Genomic DNA, 14,288 nt, shown 5'->3' with positions numbered 1-14,288 from the left:
ATTATATTCTTTAAAAACATTCTGTATTTTCTAAAATCTCTATGAAAGCCATATATTATTTTACAATTAGAAAAAAAACCCCAATAAATTATATTATATAAAACAATTTCTCAAAGAATGAGCTTTTTAATAGTTTCCTTCTACCTTACTAAGTTTTAGGCAAATGTGAAATGGCATTTTCTTTGTTCTTTCAGCTCTCTGCTAGGTGTTTTCACAAACTGTATCTCATTTAATCATCACAGCACCCTCATGAGATTGGTACTTCCCATTTTACAAGTGAGAAATATGAGTCTTAGAGAGGTTAAGCAATGTATCTAAAGCCTTTCAGGTAAGCAATGATTCAACTGCTAACTGGGTGGCTGGTGATTCCAACCCAGATCTATTGAATCTTGAAATTTATACACTTCTGAGTGTTACACAGCACACGTTAAAATTTTGGATTTTGACAAATGTATGTATGACTGAAACATTACGCTGTACACCAGAAATTGACACATTGTAACTGACTATACTTCAATAAAAAATTTCGATTTTGAAAGTGAAAATTATCAATCATGTTAATTAAAATAATCATTGCTACACTGAAGTCTACATGATTTGTGAATATTATTTTCTAATATTCTTTCACTTTTTAATGTTTTCTTGAGAGCAAAGTGTTTAAATTTAATTAAGTACAAGTTATCAATTTTTTCATTTTGTATAGTTCTTTTGATGTCATATCTAAGAGTCTTTGTCTAATCCAAAGTAACAAAAATTTTTCTTCTACACTTTCTTCTAGAAGCTTTTAGTTTTAGCTTTTACCTTAAAGTCTATGATCTATCTTGAGTTAATAATTGTGTGTGATTTGAAATGAGGAATAAGATACTGTCAGTTCTCCAATAGAGTTCTTCAAAATTTTTGGCTATTCTGGCTTCTTTGCATTTCTGTACACATTTTAGGATCAGCTTGCCAATTTCTACCAAAAAAAAAAAAAGGATGCTAGGATTTTGATTGGAATTGTGTTAATCTGTAGATCCATTTGCAGAGTACTGCCATCTTAACATTATTAAGTCTTCTGATCCATTAGCAAGATTTCTGTAAAGCATCCTTTAATTTCTCTCAGCAACATTTGTCATTTTCAGGGGTGAATAATTGCATATATTTCATTAAATTTATTCCTGAGGTTTTTTTTATTATATTGTGAATGGAATTGTTTCCTTAATTTCAGTTCTTGAATGTTTGTTGCTAATATAAACAAATTAATTGATTTTTACATTAATCTTGAATCGTGCCATTTTGTCAAAGCCTCTTATTAGTTGTAGTAGTTTTATTGAAATACCTTAGGATTTTCTACATTCTAGAACATGTAGTCTGAAAATAGACAGTTTTACTTTTTCCTTTCCAACTTGCATGCCCTTTTATTTTTCTTTCTTTATTAAAATGAATAGAATCCTCAAAACAATGTTAACTACAAGTGGTCAGAGTAGACATCCCTACCATATTTCTGATCTTAGGAGGAAAGCAGTCAGTTTCCCATCATTAAATATGAAGTTAGCAGTAGGGTTTTCATAGATGCTCTTTATCAAGTTGAAGAAGTTCCTTTTTCTTTCAAAATTTGTTGAGAGGTTTTAACATGGATGAGTGATGTATTTTGTTAAATAATTTTTCTATTTCTAGTGAGATGATAGTGTAGTTATAGCTTCTATTCTACAGATTTGGTATATCCTATTAACTGATTTTCAGATGTCAAAAAACAAACATGCACTCCTAGGCTAAGCCCCACTTGGCATGATGTATAATTCATTTTACGTGTTGTTGGATTTAGCCTGTTAATATTTTATTAAGGATTTTTGCATCTATGTCCATAAAGGATACTGGTCTGTTATTTTCTTTTCTTGTTATGTCTTTGTCTGGATTTGGCATTAGCATAAAACATAGAATGACCTGGGAAGTATTCCTTCCTCTTATTTTTTATGAAATAAAGGGAATGCATTCAAATGGGTTGGAGAGTACATTCAAAGTTGTAGCTAGTTCTCAAGTCTCCCTTGATTTTCACTTTTCTTGGGCACTTTCAGGTCTTCCCAACACATGCATAATTTTCCAATCCATCAGGGTATATGGAGACCTTATCTTAGCCCTTCTATGATGCTCACATTACCAGGGTCTCTCTGTTAAATTTCTGGCTAATCTTCATTGTCCCGTTGAGGGCCAAAACCTGGAGCTGGCAAAGCTGCAGGTTCTCTTTGTTAATTTCCAACAGAGTCCATCACTTAGCCAACAAAGCCAGGGATCTCTGAATCCTGATTGAATCAAGTCTGCCCCATTAGCGGTAGACCTGCTGGTTTATGCAGACACTTCCACAGTGATTGAAACCACTGTTCTCACTAACTAAGCTGAGGCAAGGGTAGATGGAGCAGCCTCAGGCAAAAAGGTCAGAGTCTCACTGTTCTTCATGAAGTTAAAGCTGTTTTTCAAGAATAAACACTCTTCAGTTCTTTGTGTGCCACTGGTTGAATTTTAGTGCCCTGAGTTGGTTGCTTGTGATAGTCTGTCCAGTTTTATGCTTGGCCTTTTGCACAGAGGACTCATCAACCCCTCACACCACCATCAACAGAATTCCCTCCTGCATTCGTTTTTATCAGAAAGAACCTGGGGTTTATGTTAATAAAATAAAGGGCAAGCTAATCTGTGCATTTTGCATTTGAGTTTTGTTATCGTGAGAGTCATACTTTAAAAGATGGGCTTTGTCCAGAGGAAGATTCAGACAGGGACTTTGTCCTCTGTACTCACATTGATAAACAACTCATTTACGAGAGAAACAGTATGGCAGTGGAGTAATTTGTTTTCCTTTCCAGATTCTGAGTGTGAAGGCCAGGAGAAAAAGCTGGAATAGCGACCCCCTCCCCTCAGAAACAAAACAAAACAAAACAAAACAAAAAACATTCAACTCACAACTTATTCTTCATCTATTAATTTCCATTATATATCCATGCCTATTGGGTGAATCACTTTGGGACTAAATCACATAAATTCTCGTTTGCAACATTATCTGGGGTTTAGTTTGAAGACTTTTTCTTTTTTAAGCATTTCTATGAGTGGTGGGCGGAATGATTAGATTTCTGCCTCTTGATATAGAGGCCTTATTTCATCTCCTCCCGAGTGAGGGCAGAGCCTGTGAATGGGATTGGATGTCACTTCCATGATTATGTTATTGTCTATGAGAAGTATGGTAAGGGGGAATTTACATATGTAAGTAAGGACTCTAGTTGGCTTATTTTGAGTTCATCAAGGCTATCCTGGGTGGACTCTGCATTAATCATGCAAGCCCTTTAAACGTAGAGAGATCTCTCCAGCTGCTTTTTTTTTTTTTTAATTTAAGTCTACTCAGTTTACAATGTGTCAATTTCTGATGTACAGCATAATGCCTCATCTCCAGCTGTTCTTAAGGAAGGAACAGCTGTGTTGTTAACTTCTTTTGGAGAGGGGCAGCCTCTAAGAGCTGACAGCTAGCATGCACATGGGACCTCAGCCCTGCAAATCCAAGAAACTGAATTCTGTCAACAACCAGTGAGCTTGCAAGAGAACCTGAGTCTAAATTATCTTGCAGCCCCACTGACATCTTGATTTTGGCCTTGGAAAATTCTAAGCAGAGAACCAAGGTGTGTTATTTACAGACTTCTGATGTGCAGAATCCGTGACATAATAAATTTATGTTGCTCTAAATTGCTGCATGTGTGGCAATTGATAACCCAGCAATAGAAAGCTAATGCACTAGGAAATCTTTTTTCTAAGTAAATCTTCCCTTAAGATATCCAAGATTAGAGAATTTGTATTTACACAAGATCGGCATGTAATCATTCAGTTTACTCAGGCCCCTTTGCCTTATGATTGGTTTAATTTCAGGACTTCCATAGCATATTTTCAATATTTTTTCCCCTGATTTCCAAAATAATATATAACCACAACCCCTCTGGGTACTTAATCTGTACCAAGCATAGTTCTAAGTTCTTCCTGTGTATTTACTCATTAGCCCTCCACACCACCCTAGGATGCAAGTCCCGTGTAATTCTCACCTTACATTCAGGGGACATAAGGTGCAGAGGGTGAAGCTGTGCCCTTAATGTCACATTTGTACAGAGTGGCAGAGCCCGGATTCAAACCCAGGCAGTCTGGCCTCAGAGCCCAAGCTCTCTTGCTTTAAACCACCATGTCTTAAGCTTATCTGGAAAATGTGGGAAATTCAGGAATGCACTGAAAAGAAATGTCATTTGTAACCTCATCACTTGAAGATAATCATGCAACCACTATTAGCACTTTGCTGTTCATCCTATCTGGGAAGACAACTATATAAATAGAGAGATGAGCACATTATAACTCTGTGGGGATTTTACTCTGCTTAATGCTTTGCAACATTCTTTTTCTTTTTTCCTCTTTGTCATAGTACATTTAAACTATGATGTAGTTTATTGCCCTTCTTCCCTCAAAAAAAGAAATTTATTCACTTTCTTCTTAAAGAAAAGCATACTGTCTACTTGGATTCTTTCAGTTTTGCTCACTTTGTGACTCTTCCCCCAAGTTGTGGGTATGTGTCTAGAGGGTTTTTGTGGTCTTTCTCTTCAGAGCTGTGACCCCAAAACAATCCAGAAAAAAAAAAAAAAGGCAAACGTGAATTTAGTGAAAACTGAGATGATCAGAGAGAAACCCACCCTCTGTGCCAAGGTTGGGGTTAAATTCTATGATGATCTAAAACTAACAGTAGGGAACTAAGTAGAGGGAGTGTGAAAAGTGAGGGACAAGTGCAGAGGGCTCTGGCTGCAGCTGGGAACCAGTGGGCATCCGGCTTCACCTAGAGGGGTCTGCAGGGCCCGCAAGGGTGGAAGTGAGCAGCAGCTCAGCAGGGAGTGAGCGTGGACTCTGTGGAGACCAGCCCAAGAGCTGCACCCACCACAACACCCAGTGTGGGAGCTCTGACGTCCGCGGACTGGAAGTGTCAGGGTGATACACATGCCCTCCTGGAGAACTGAGACCAACCCTCAGAGAGCGGGGGAAGGAGGAGGGCCCTGAGTTACCCAGAGCAGACGAAATCTACGCACATTAAGTGGAAAGATGAAATGTCAGCGGCCATGGTGGTGGCTTATGAACAAGTGTTCAGGTAGAGAGAAACAGAGAAAATGCAATTTCTGTACATGTAAGTTACGATCATAAATTTTCAGCCTTCACTGCTGGCTCTGTCTAAACCTTTCCTGTTTTTGTCAGTGACACTATCATTTTACCATTTACCTTGGCTAGAAACCATAGGGCCACTTCTTCCTCTTTATCATTCAAACTGTAAAGTCATCTCTGACCACTCTGCGTGTGGTGTGTGGTTGGGGAGGTGGGGTTTAACAGACTCTGAAGGCATTTTATATATTTAACCAAACATGAATGAGGGAAAAAAGGTCTTTGTTAAATAAAAAAAAAAAAAAAAAACCTTTATAAAAGCTTCCTGAGCACCAAACAGGGCTTTAAAAAAAAAACCCTCAAAACTCAATGAATTAATTTAAAGGTCAATGACTTAGAAACATAAGGATTACTTTGCCCTTAAATCACCCATGTGAAGAAAATGATGTTTTGCAAAAATGAACATGGCTTATTATTGATTTCATAACATTTGAAAAGTGGCAGAAAGAGGCACTGCCTGTTCATGCACAGTAGAATCAGCGTTTGCTGAGTGATCAAATGGGATGTACAGTTCAGTGCAAAGGAATTACAGCAAATTGGGAAAGAGGCCATCTGGGCTTTGCACAGTTCTGATTCTGGAATATGTTCAAGGCTACGCCCTTCAGGTCTGCTGGTTGGTTTCCCACCGCAAAGGCTCCTCTTGGCATAGGAGCTGGAGTTGTTTGTTTATGATGGGGCTGTGGGCTCAGCCACTCAGGAACTTCTATGTAGCTCTCCAGTCACAACAATCCCCACTTCTGTGACAGCTGCCCTCTCCCTCCACAACCCTGGCAGCCACATGTGCCCTGTGAGCTCCCCTCCCTCCCACCTTCCTCTTAGTCTTGGCCGAGATTGTCTCCACCGGGAAGGTGGATTGACAGCGAAAAGAGAGTCCATCTCTGCGTGGGCTGAACTACTACGTGCAAACTCTGGACAATGGGGGCCAATGAATCTGAAGGCATACAGTCCTGCTTTTCGTCTGAAGGTTGCTGAGGTTAACAGAAGCCCAGCTGTTAATTTGGTAATTTCGTCTCTCATCCCACCCTCCCTGTGAGGTTCTTCTTACTGCCAGCTGTGAGTGAGCTTACCTCACTGCTTCCTGAGGCACTTCGACATCTGACCTGAGAGTAAGGGCACCCCCAGTTCCTCTTTCAGGAGACAAACTCCCCTCCAGCTGCTGGGGGTGCTGGTGCAGAGCGGGCACCCCAGAGTCCATCTCCATGCACTGCTTCTACAAGGGGGCACTTTCCCCCATGGGTCACTTCACACCCTGTGACTGTTCAGGATGGGGCTTCCAAGGTCTGGACCCACTTCAGGGGGGCTCTAAAGAGTCATTTCAGCTCCAGAGCTTTCCAAGGCATTGGCTGAAGCCCTCCCCCCTTTTTTGTGTGGCTACAGCACTGCACACCCTCTCCTGCCCACCTCTGCTGCCTTCACTCCCTCACAGGTGTTTTCCCCAAGAGCTCACCTCAATGAACTCATACACACAAATTTCTGAGTCCGTTTCCCCAAGAAGCCACCTTTAAACAGAAAGACACCTGTTCAAACCACCTGCGGCACCCAGCTCAGCACACAGCACTTAGCAAATGTGGATCACATGATGGAGTCTTCTTGCATCACCTTTCTCGTTATGATGATGACAGCTGGACAAGTTATTCAGGCAGAGTTCTCTAGAACTTGTGCAGTGGTGGGAAACGGGTGCTAAATCATTATCAGACCTAATCAGAACAGACTCTCTTGAGCTCTCGGGGCCATGGAATATTTGTACGGGCAACCTGAATGAACCTGGGTGGCCACAAATGCCTCGATACTCCACATCAAAAGGAGGGATCCATGTCCCCTCCCCTTGAGTCTGAGTGGAGGGGCTGCTTTAACCAATACAAGATGGCAGAAGTGCTTTAACCAATATAAGATGACTGCTTTAACCAATACAAGATGGCAGAAGTGATGCTGTGCCACTTTCCAGACCCAAGCCTTGAGAGATTGGCAGCTTCTAGTTCTTGTCTTTTGAACTCTCTCTTTTTGGGATCTCTGAGCTACCATGCAGGAAGTCCTACTGCATTGAGACTGCTCTGCTGGACAGGCCAAGTGTAAAAGCTCTGACAGACATTCCCAGCTGAGCCAGCCTTGTAGCCAGCTCCCTCCCCAATGTGCCAAACATGTGGGAAGTTGTCTTAGCTCATTCCAGATCCATCCCTAGTGACCTTAGTCAACCTTACATGGAGCAGAAGAATCACCAGCCAGACTGTGAAAAATACTTGACCCACAAAGTCGTGAGATAACAAAACTGTTATTTTAGAATTTGTTATGCAGTAATAAGATAATCTGAACAATCCCATCCTGGAATCCCCTCAACACCTTCTTCTAACTCTCTATGCCTCATTGGGAATGACACAGGGGCAGGAATGAGTATCTCATGTCTACTTCATAAAGATGGAGGTCTAGACGACTTACCTAATTCTAAATATTTCATTTGCAACCATCCTAGAAGTAGAGCTGATTTCACTTTATCAAGCGTATTTCCATTTGACAGGCTTTAGGAATTTGTTTTGAGAAAATAAAATGGTGGTAAATAATTATTTAATGAAACTAAATAGGATGACCTCTCAGGAATGGTTCCAGTGGGGCCACAGATCTCTGCTTCTGGACCTATAGAGAACAGATTTGCAGAGAGTCTGGGTCTTAAGGTTTTAATTTAAAAGGAGAGTTTGGAACCAGACATGTGTTACTTAATATGTATAATGACATGTCATGGTCATTATAAATATATAAATCATGTTTTTTTCAGGAAATAGGACTAGTTTAGATAGTTTCTTGTACTGTCTCCAGAAATAATTTCCTTGTGTCATAATCTGTGTCCAAATTTTCCATTTGTAAGAGATGGCCATCACACTTATCCCTCAAGTTTCTTTTCTGGCTTCGTAAATCAGGATTCTATTTTGAAATCTACTCATTAAATACATGCTACTCAGACTTCTGAGACTCCTTGTCTCCACGGACTGATCCACTGAAAGGCCCGGCACTGTTCTGGAAGCTCCAGGTACAATGTGAACATCAGAGCTCTTACCCTACTTTTACTCCTCTCAAAAAAAACCAAACAACCTAAACAGACAACAACAAGAGCAACAATTCGAAAATAAAAAATTTCAATAAAATATAAGTGAAAAGCCTTATCTCCATCAATGTTCAGTGTTTCCAGGTGACTGTTCTATTATTGCCAACTCTGGACTCCTTGACAGAAAGAAGGAAATTAAGATGGTTGAATCCTTACTGTGTGCAAATTCCATAAATTTACACACATGAGCTCAATTCTTACAACATCCCTATGAAGTGTGTCCTGTAAGCCTTGTTTCAGCAATGAGACACAGAGGCATGGAAATGTTAAGTAAGTTGCTCAAAGTTTCACAGACAGTAAGGGATGGAGCACAGGCGGGAGGGGTGGAAGCAATTCACAGGTCAAAGTCCCTTCCCTCTCCACTGTGCAATGCTGCCTACTGTCCTGTAAGGCGGTAAGAATCTCAGGCTCTTATAGCTGCCCATCCAGGGGGAAGAAATTCCAATCACCAATGAGGTGGAAGACTCTTATGACTAATTCAAACTAGCAACTATATAGCACACACTTCTAAAACACACATACGTGCATACAGTGTGAACACTCCCTCCAAGACTCACAATTTTTCTTTGCTGGTGAGATTACTGGGTGTCTTCCTTAGAATCTTACAGCTACTACTGTCATTGAATAGGTGATTTACTGTGCAAGCTAAGTATCTGACCCCATTACGTCCACATAAAAAGGATTCAGAATATTTACGTACCTATACAGGCATGGCTTTTGGAATGTCTGCTGGGGTGGTCATCATAGGCTGGGGAGGCTGAGGTGTGAAGGTTCAGAAGAAAGAACACAGGAGCCGCCATAAGGATTTTCCAGGGAGACTTCATCCCGGAGCTCTGCGCCAGGACACACCAGCCTGGAGACAGAGCTGCCGACTACGGGATGCAGAAGTTGAGGCCAAAGAATCGATCAGTCTTTCTCCCCTCTCTTGAGTTCTCTGACACACACCACTCACATACACACTTTTCAACGAGGGAATAAACACACGAAAACACTCACAGACCCACTTCTCACAGGTTCTTGCAGGACCCTGAGAGAGAGCTGGACGGGGCCGGGTCTGGAGGAGCTGGAGGAGTCCCCGATGTGCAGTTCTTCTAAACTACAAACTACAGGAAGAGGAAAAACCCAGTTTGCAGCAGCGGCAGTAACATGCACTTCTGTGCCTGCCGGCTGAAGTCAGCAGCCGTGAACCTCAGGAAACACCAGGCTTGCCGGAATCGTCTCGCGGGCTGGTTAGGCAGCCCTTCCTCTTTTGTTCTTGCAAAACAAAACTAAACTAAAAGTAAAACTGCAGAAGAAAACCTCAACTACAAACACACAGCCCTTCAGCAATTTGATCAGCAAGTGTTCACATACTGTAGAAATTATAATCCGTTATATTCAGACGTTGTTTAGTCCTGCTCCAAACAGTTTTATTAGAGGGTCAGGTGGAGCTCCTTTTTTTGTTGCTAAAGAGTATTCTGGTCAAGTAGTTATTTTCCCCTGGAGAAGCTGGATTATTCCTTGAAGGGTCAATCTTCCCCAAGGCCTTTCGTCGGTGTTCAGAAAAGGAACAAGCAGATGGTAACAGGCAGTCAGAATGGCTGGATTTTCAATCTAGTAAGAAAAAAGATGTGCCAAAATTAAGCAATTCATATTTACTTAGCTGTGCACGAAGCACGTCTTTTCTCCAGAATTCCAAAGTGTTTACATTCCTCACCTGTGAATGATCTGTTCATTTTTAAGAGACTGATTTTGTTTTGAAGATGAGAACTGAAAGCTACTTTTCTAAGTAAAACAAAACAAAATAAAAAACAAAAACTGAACCGGGTCATAGCTAGAGAAAAGACATATAACCTAATGCTTAGTTCTGAAATAGAATAGAACAAGTCACATGCCATTTTCAGATGAGACAAGGGGGCAAAGCACCACCATCGAGATAAGTCTGGGAGATCATGCAATTTGTATTCTCCCTGTTCAGGCTCTGAGGAAAGCTTATTATGAACTTTATGAAGTATTATAAAAGCTATCAAAATTGGTAAAGAGTTCTTCCTCTCCTCCTCTTCCTCCTGCTTTTACTTAAGGAATAGCATTTTAAGTAGGAGGTACAATTTTAGAGTTGCGTTCTTCCGGGATGTAGGAAATACCCATTTTGATGGTTTGAAGTTTTCTTGTGTAATCATGAGCTTAACAAATCCCAATTTGTGGAATCTCTGAATCTGTGGCAAAGATATCACACATCAGGGTGTTTCCTTACTTAAGCCCTCAACACTGGTCGGGCCGATGAACCCTATGGATGTTCTTGGTCACCAGGGGCCTGTGGCTTCCTTAGAGGCTGAGCTGCTGGTTCACAAGGTCTCTGACCCTGCGGCCAAGGGAAGCTCTGGACATCACTAGGGCCACCACAGGGATCAGAGCCTAGAGAAATTCCAGAGAATTCCTGGGGAGGCAGGATAATAGAGCTATTAAGAGTACAGACCGCAAAAACAAAAAGACTCATATTCAACTATTCTATCCATTGTTCACTTCTGAGTAATGTGTTAGACTAGTGATGTAACTTTTCTACACTTTAGTGTCCTCATTTATATTGGGATAAGAATATCTGCCTTACAGGGTTTGCTGGGAGGACTGAAATAGATGATGTATCCAAACTGTAAAGCAGAGTGCCCAGCAAGAAGTGCTTAGTAAATCAAAGCTTTGGTTATTATCCCAGCAGGAGTGTGATGAAATCTGCACCCCACGCCAGACTTCGAGAGAATTCTAAGACACTCGTGGTAGTTGCAGGCCAATATATAGGAAAAATGACATAGGCTGCATTTACTGAACACCTTCTGAGTGCCGGGCAACCCTCCAGGAACACATAGTCTAGTTTGCTAACTTGTAGGTGGGTGAAGAATCTTCACACAGCTTCCAGAAGAGCAGTTGGCACAGGTTCTGGGCCCCCTGGGGTTCTCCTGGTGTAGGTCTTTAGTTGTGAGCAGGACTAGAACTTTTCAGGGTGAGAGGAATTTTTCAGCATAAAGCTGCGTGCAAGTTTGAGGCCCTTGGTCGTAAGTGCGCGACTCAGGCAGCTCCACCCACAAGCACCCCAGGGAAGGTGGTCCTGAGACAGCCTAGTGTGCTCGGGCTTCAGGGCTGGCTGCACTGGGAGTCCCGGGCTTAGATGTGCAGCACCGAGTCAGTTCCTGACAATTTCCAGAACTGAGATTCCTCAGTTGTAGAGAAATGTCATGGTAGTATTCGACATACAGTAGGTTTTCCCTAAACGGAAGTTATTTTCATGCTTGAAGGGTGAGTTCTTACTTGGCAGTATCAAAAGAGAAGCACAGAAATCAGGAAGTGATTTTGCTAATTGATGCTGAAGTGAGCACGTGTGCCCACACACCACTAAACAAATCCGCCCTCCGGGCACCGAGGCGGAAGGCGCCTCCTGTTTGCACAGACATCCCTCAGACTGCCTGGTCTCAACTCCCTCAACAGGGCTGCCTGTGTTCATTGAGCATTGAGTGCAAACGACTTAGGATCTCTGCACAACTTGCTGGAAATCCCTGGACCTACCTGTGGCTTATAACAACTAGCTGGACTCTGCACAGTGTCCCTTAAGGACGGACCCCTGCTGTCGGATGCTCCAGTTCTGATTCTCTCAACATCTACTTTCGGAAAATGAGCTTTCTTTCCTGAAGCACTTTGATACTTACTTCACTCGGGGAGTTGCGATTCAGACCACAGTCTGTCCCTCCGCTGCAGACGCCAGAGAGCTTATAATTCCCGAATGTTCCACCCGTGGTTCTGGCTTGTTCTGTCTGCCTGTGCTTTCCGATTATTTTTCGACCTGCATTGGCCTCAGCCATCTCACTCACAGCAAGTTTCTTAATAAAGAAAGAAAGAAAAAAAGACCTGGCTAACAGGAGACACCGCAAAAGCTGGCGCCGGCTGGAAAGCGCCGCTCCTCTCAGACGCCTCCGCCCTCGGACACCGCGGATCCCTCCGGGTGCTTCCGGCTTCCCAGGACTCTCTGCGGCGGCCCTTGCTTCCCACCCACCGAGTCCAGATCCTCGGCTGACCCCTCCTCCTCAGTCAGAGCTCATTTATTCTGCCTCCGCCCAACCCTGTCTCTGCTCTCTGCACGGAAACGATGAGTTAATACATGACAAGGGCTAGTTAAGAGTTCCAGGCTTAGAATCAGGGAACCTTCATCTTCATCACGGTTTTACCACTTAACAGCTGTGTGTCCTTGGGCAAGCTGATCCACCTCACTGGGTATCAGTTTATTTAACTATGAAATGGGGTATATGATAACAATACTGTAGGGAAGTTATGAAGGTTAGAGACAACATTGAGCGGAAAATTTTAAAAAACCAACAGTAAATGGTAGGTAAATTTAAAGCTAACAATGAATTAACACTATCCTTCTCAAGTATTGGAATTTTAACATGTTTTATTTTGTATATTTAAAGGGATTTCCGTTTTAATAATTCACTTAAGTAGATATAAAGTAGAAATTCAGAACACCCCCGAGAAGCGGCCAGGCATGGATACTATCACTGGTGGGAAGTAACCTCAGGATGGGAGAAAATGTGAAAACTCAGGAATCCATCTCCCAAGGTAGCTTCCAGCAGGAAGAGACACCCTCCAGGAAATAAGCCAGTGATCCTCAGTGAGCTAACAACGTATTGATGGCAGCGGTGCAGCATGACCCAGGCACACAATGAGATCTGTGCTCCAACACTCCTTTTCCACTTCCCACAAACCCCACGCACTCATTCGTGCACTCTGCTCTGAAGTTAAGATTTTTAGAGATACATTCACACTCGCTGGTAGAGGTGTGCCATTTCTAACTACAATTGCCTTCTAAGGACAGCAAATGCTATTAAATAGAACTTCTTTTGTCTGCTGGGCACCTGATAGTAAACTTGGGAAAAGGAACTCTGGCGAGTGAGTTGCTTTTTAGAAGCAAGGCAGAAGTATTTGGACACAATGCAAAAGGAAAGGAGTAGGAGCAGACAAGGGAGAAGCAGGGACAGATGAGACGTTGGGATCTTCCTGGCTGAAGAGCCAAGACAGAAGGGAGGTTAGGCGGCAAAAAGACCTGAGCCAATCGGAAGTTCTGATACAGATGAGTAAGTTGTTTGCTGTGCTATGTGAGAGATGATACTTTGCCTGGATCCTGAATGGATTTTCATGGAAATTGATGAGGAAAATGAGTTTCAGAGCAAGGCAGAGCTAAGGAGGCACAGGTAGTAACAAGTGCATAGGCAGAGGGACCAGGCTATGACATGCTTAGGGATTCACGGGTATCTTGGGGAGGGCTTCGGATGCTCAGATGCTATAGAGTCATTCTCATATGCTATAGATTTCCATATTACTATAGATTAGGGGAAGTGGGCTTAAACTACTTTTACCTAGCTCTCCAAAGTGTAAAGTTGAGTTTGAATGCATATAAAATAAGCATAGCTGAAATAAGCTCAGAGCTCATTTATTCATTTTTAGATAAAAGACGCTGAGGGATAGGCAGTTTAGGGAGGGCTGTTATGGTAGTCCCATGGTGTCTTCAGGCACCTAAGCTTCTAATTTTCTGTCTTTCTATCTGAGAACTGACTTACATCCTCCAGATCAGCTAAAGGTCTAAAATGGCTACCAGAACTCCAGCCATCATGTCTATGTTCCAGGCCAGCAGTAGAAGAAAGTATAAGAATGCTAGTGGAACCCACATCTTTCTTATAAAGAGCTTCTTCCCAAATCTCCCCCAGTATTTCTGCATACATCTCAGTGACCACACCTGGCTACAAGGGATGCTGGGAAATAGTCATATGGCCACTCCCAACTAAAGGAAGCTGAGGAAGGTGGTCTTTATTCTGATGTCAATGTGCTCAGCTAAAAATCAGTGTTCTATGCAGAAGGAAAAATAGAACATTGGGAGGTAACTGTCTACCATGTATATTATACATAAATACACATGAATATTTTTCTTTCTGAATTGAGTATGTTTGATTACCTGCGTTATGAGTTTTTGGAAGGT

At 42.2% G+C, this 14,288-nt stretch overlaps 1 protein-coding gene across 1 annotated transcript in view; it reads right to left on the bottom strand.

Annotated features, from left to right (window-relative positions):
• Positions 1–12,244, bottom strand: part of AOAH (acyloxyacyl hydrolase) — a 156,584-nt gene extending 144,340 nt beyond the window's left edge. Inside the window, exons 1-2 of the mRNA XM_045516963.2 lie at positions 11,968–12,244; positions 8,994–9,886 (exon numbers count right to left, since the gene is read on the bottom strand). Coding sequence (XP_045372919.2) covers positions 8,994–9,117 — 124 coding nt within the window. The 5' untranslated portion in view covers positions 9,118–9,886; positions 11,968–12,244. The remainder of the gene's footprint in view (positions 1–8,993; positions 9,887–11,967) is intronic.
• Positions 12,245–14,288: the final 2,044 nt, after the last annotated feature.

Source organism: Camelus bactrianus, chromosome 7, assembly GCF_048773025.1.
Source record: "Camelus bactrianus isolate YW-2024 breed Bactrian camel chromosome 7, ASM4877302v1, whole genome shotgun sequence".
Classification (NCBI taxonomy): Eukaryota; Metazoa; Chordata; class Mammalia; order Artiodactyla; family Camelidae; genus Camelus; species Camelus bactrianus.
Note: the sequence above shows the minus strand (reverse complement) of the source record. Positions and strands in the feature narration are given on the sequence as shown.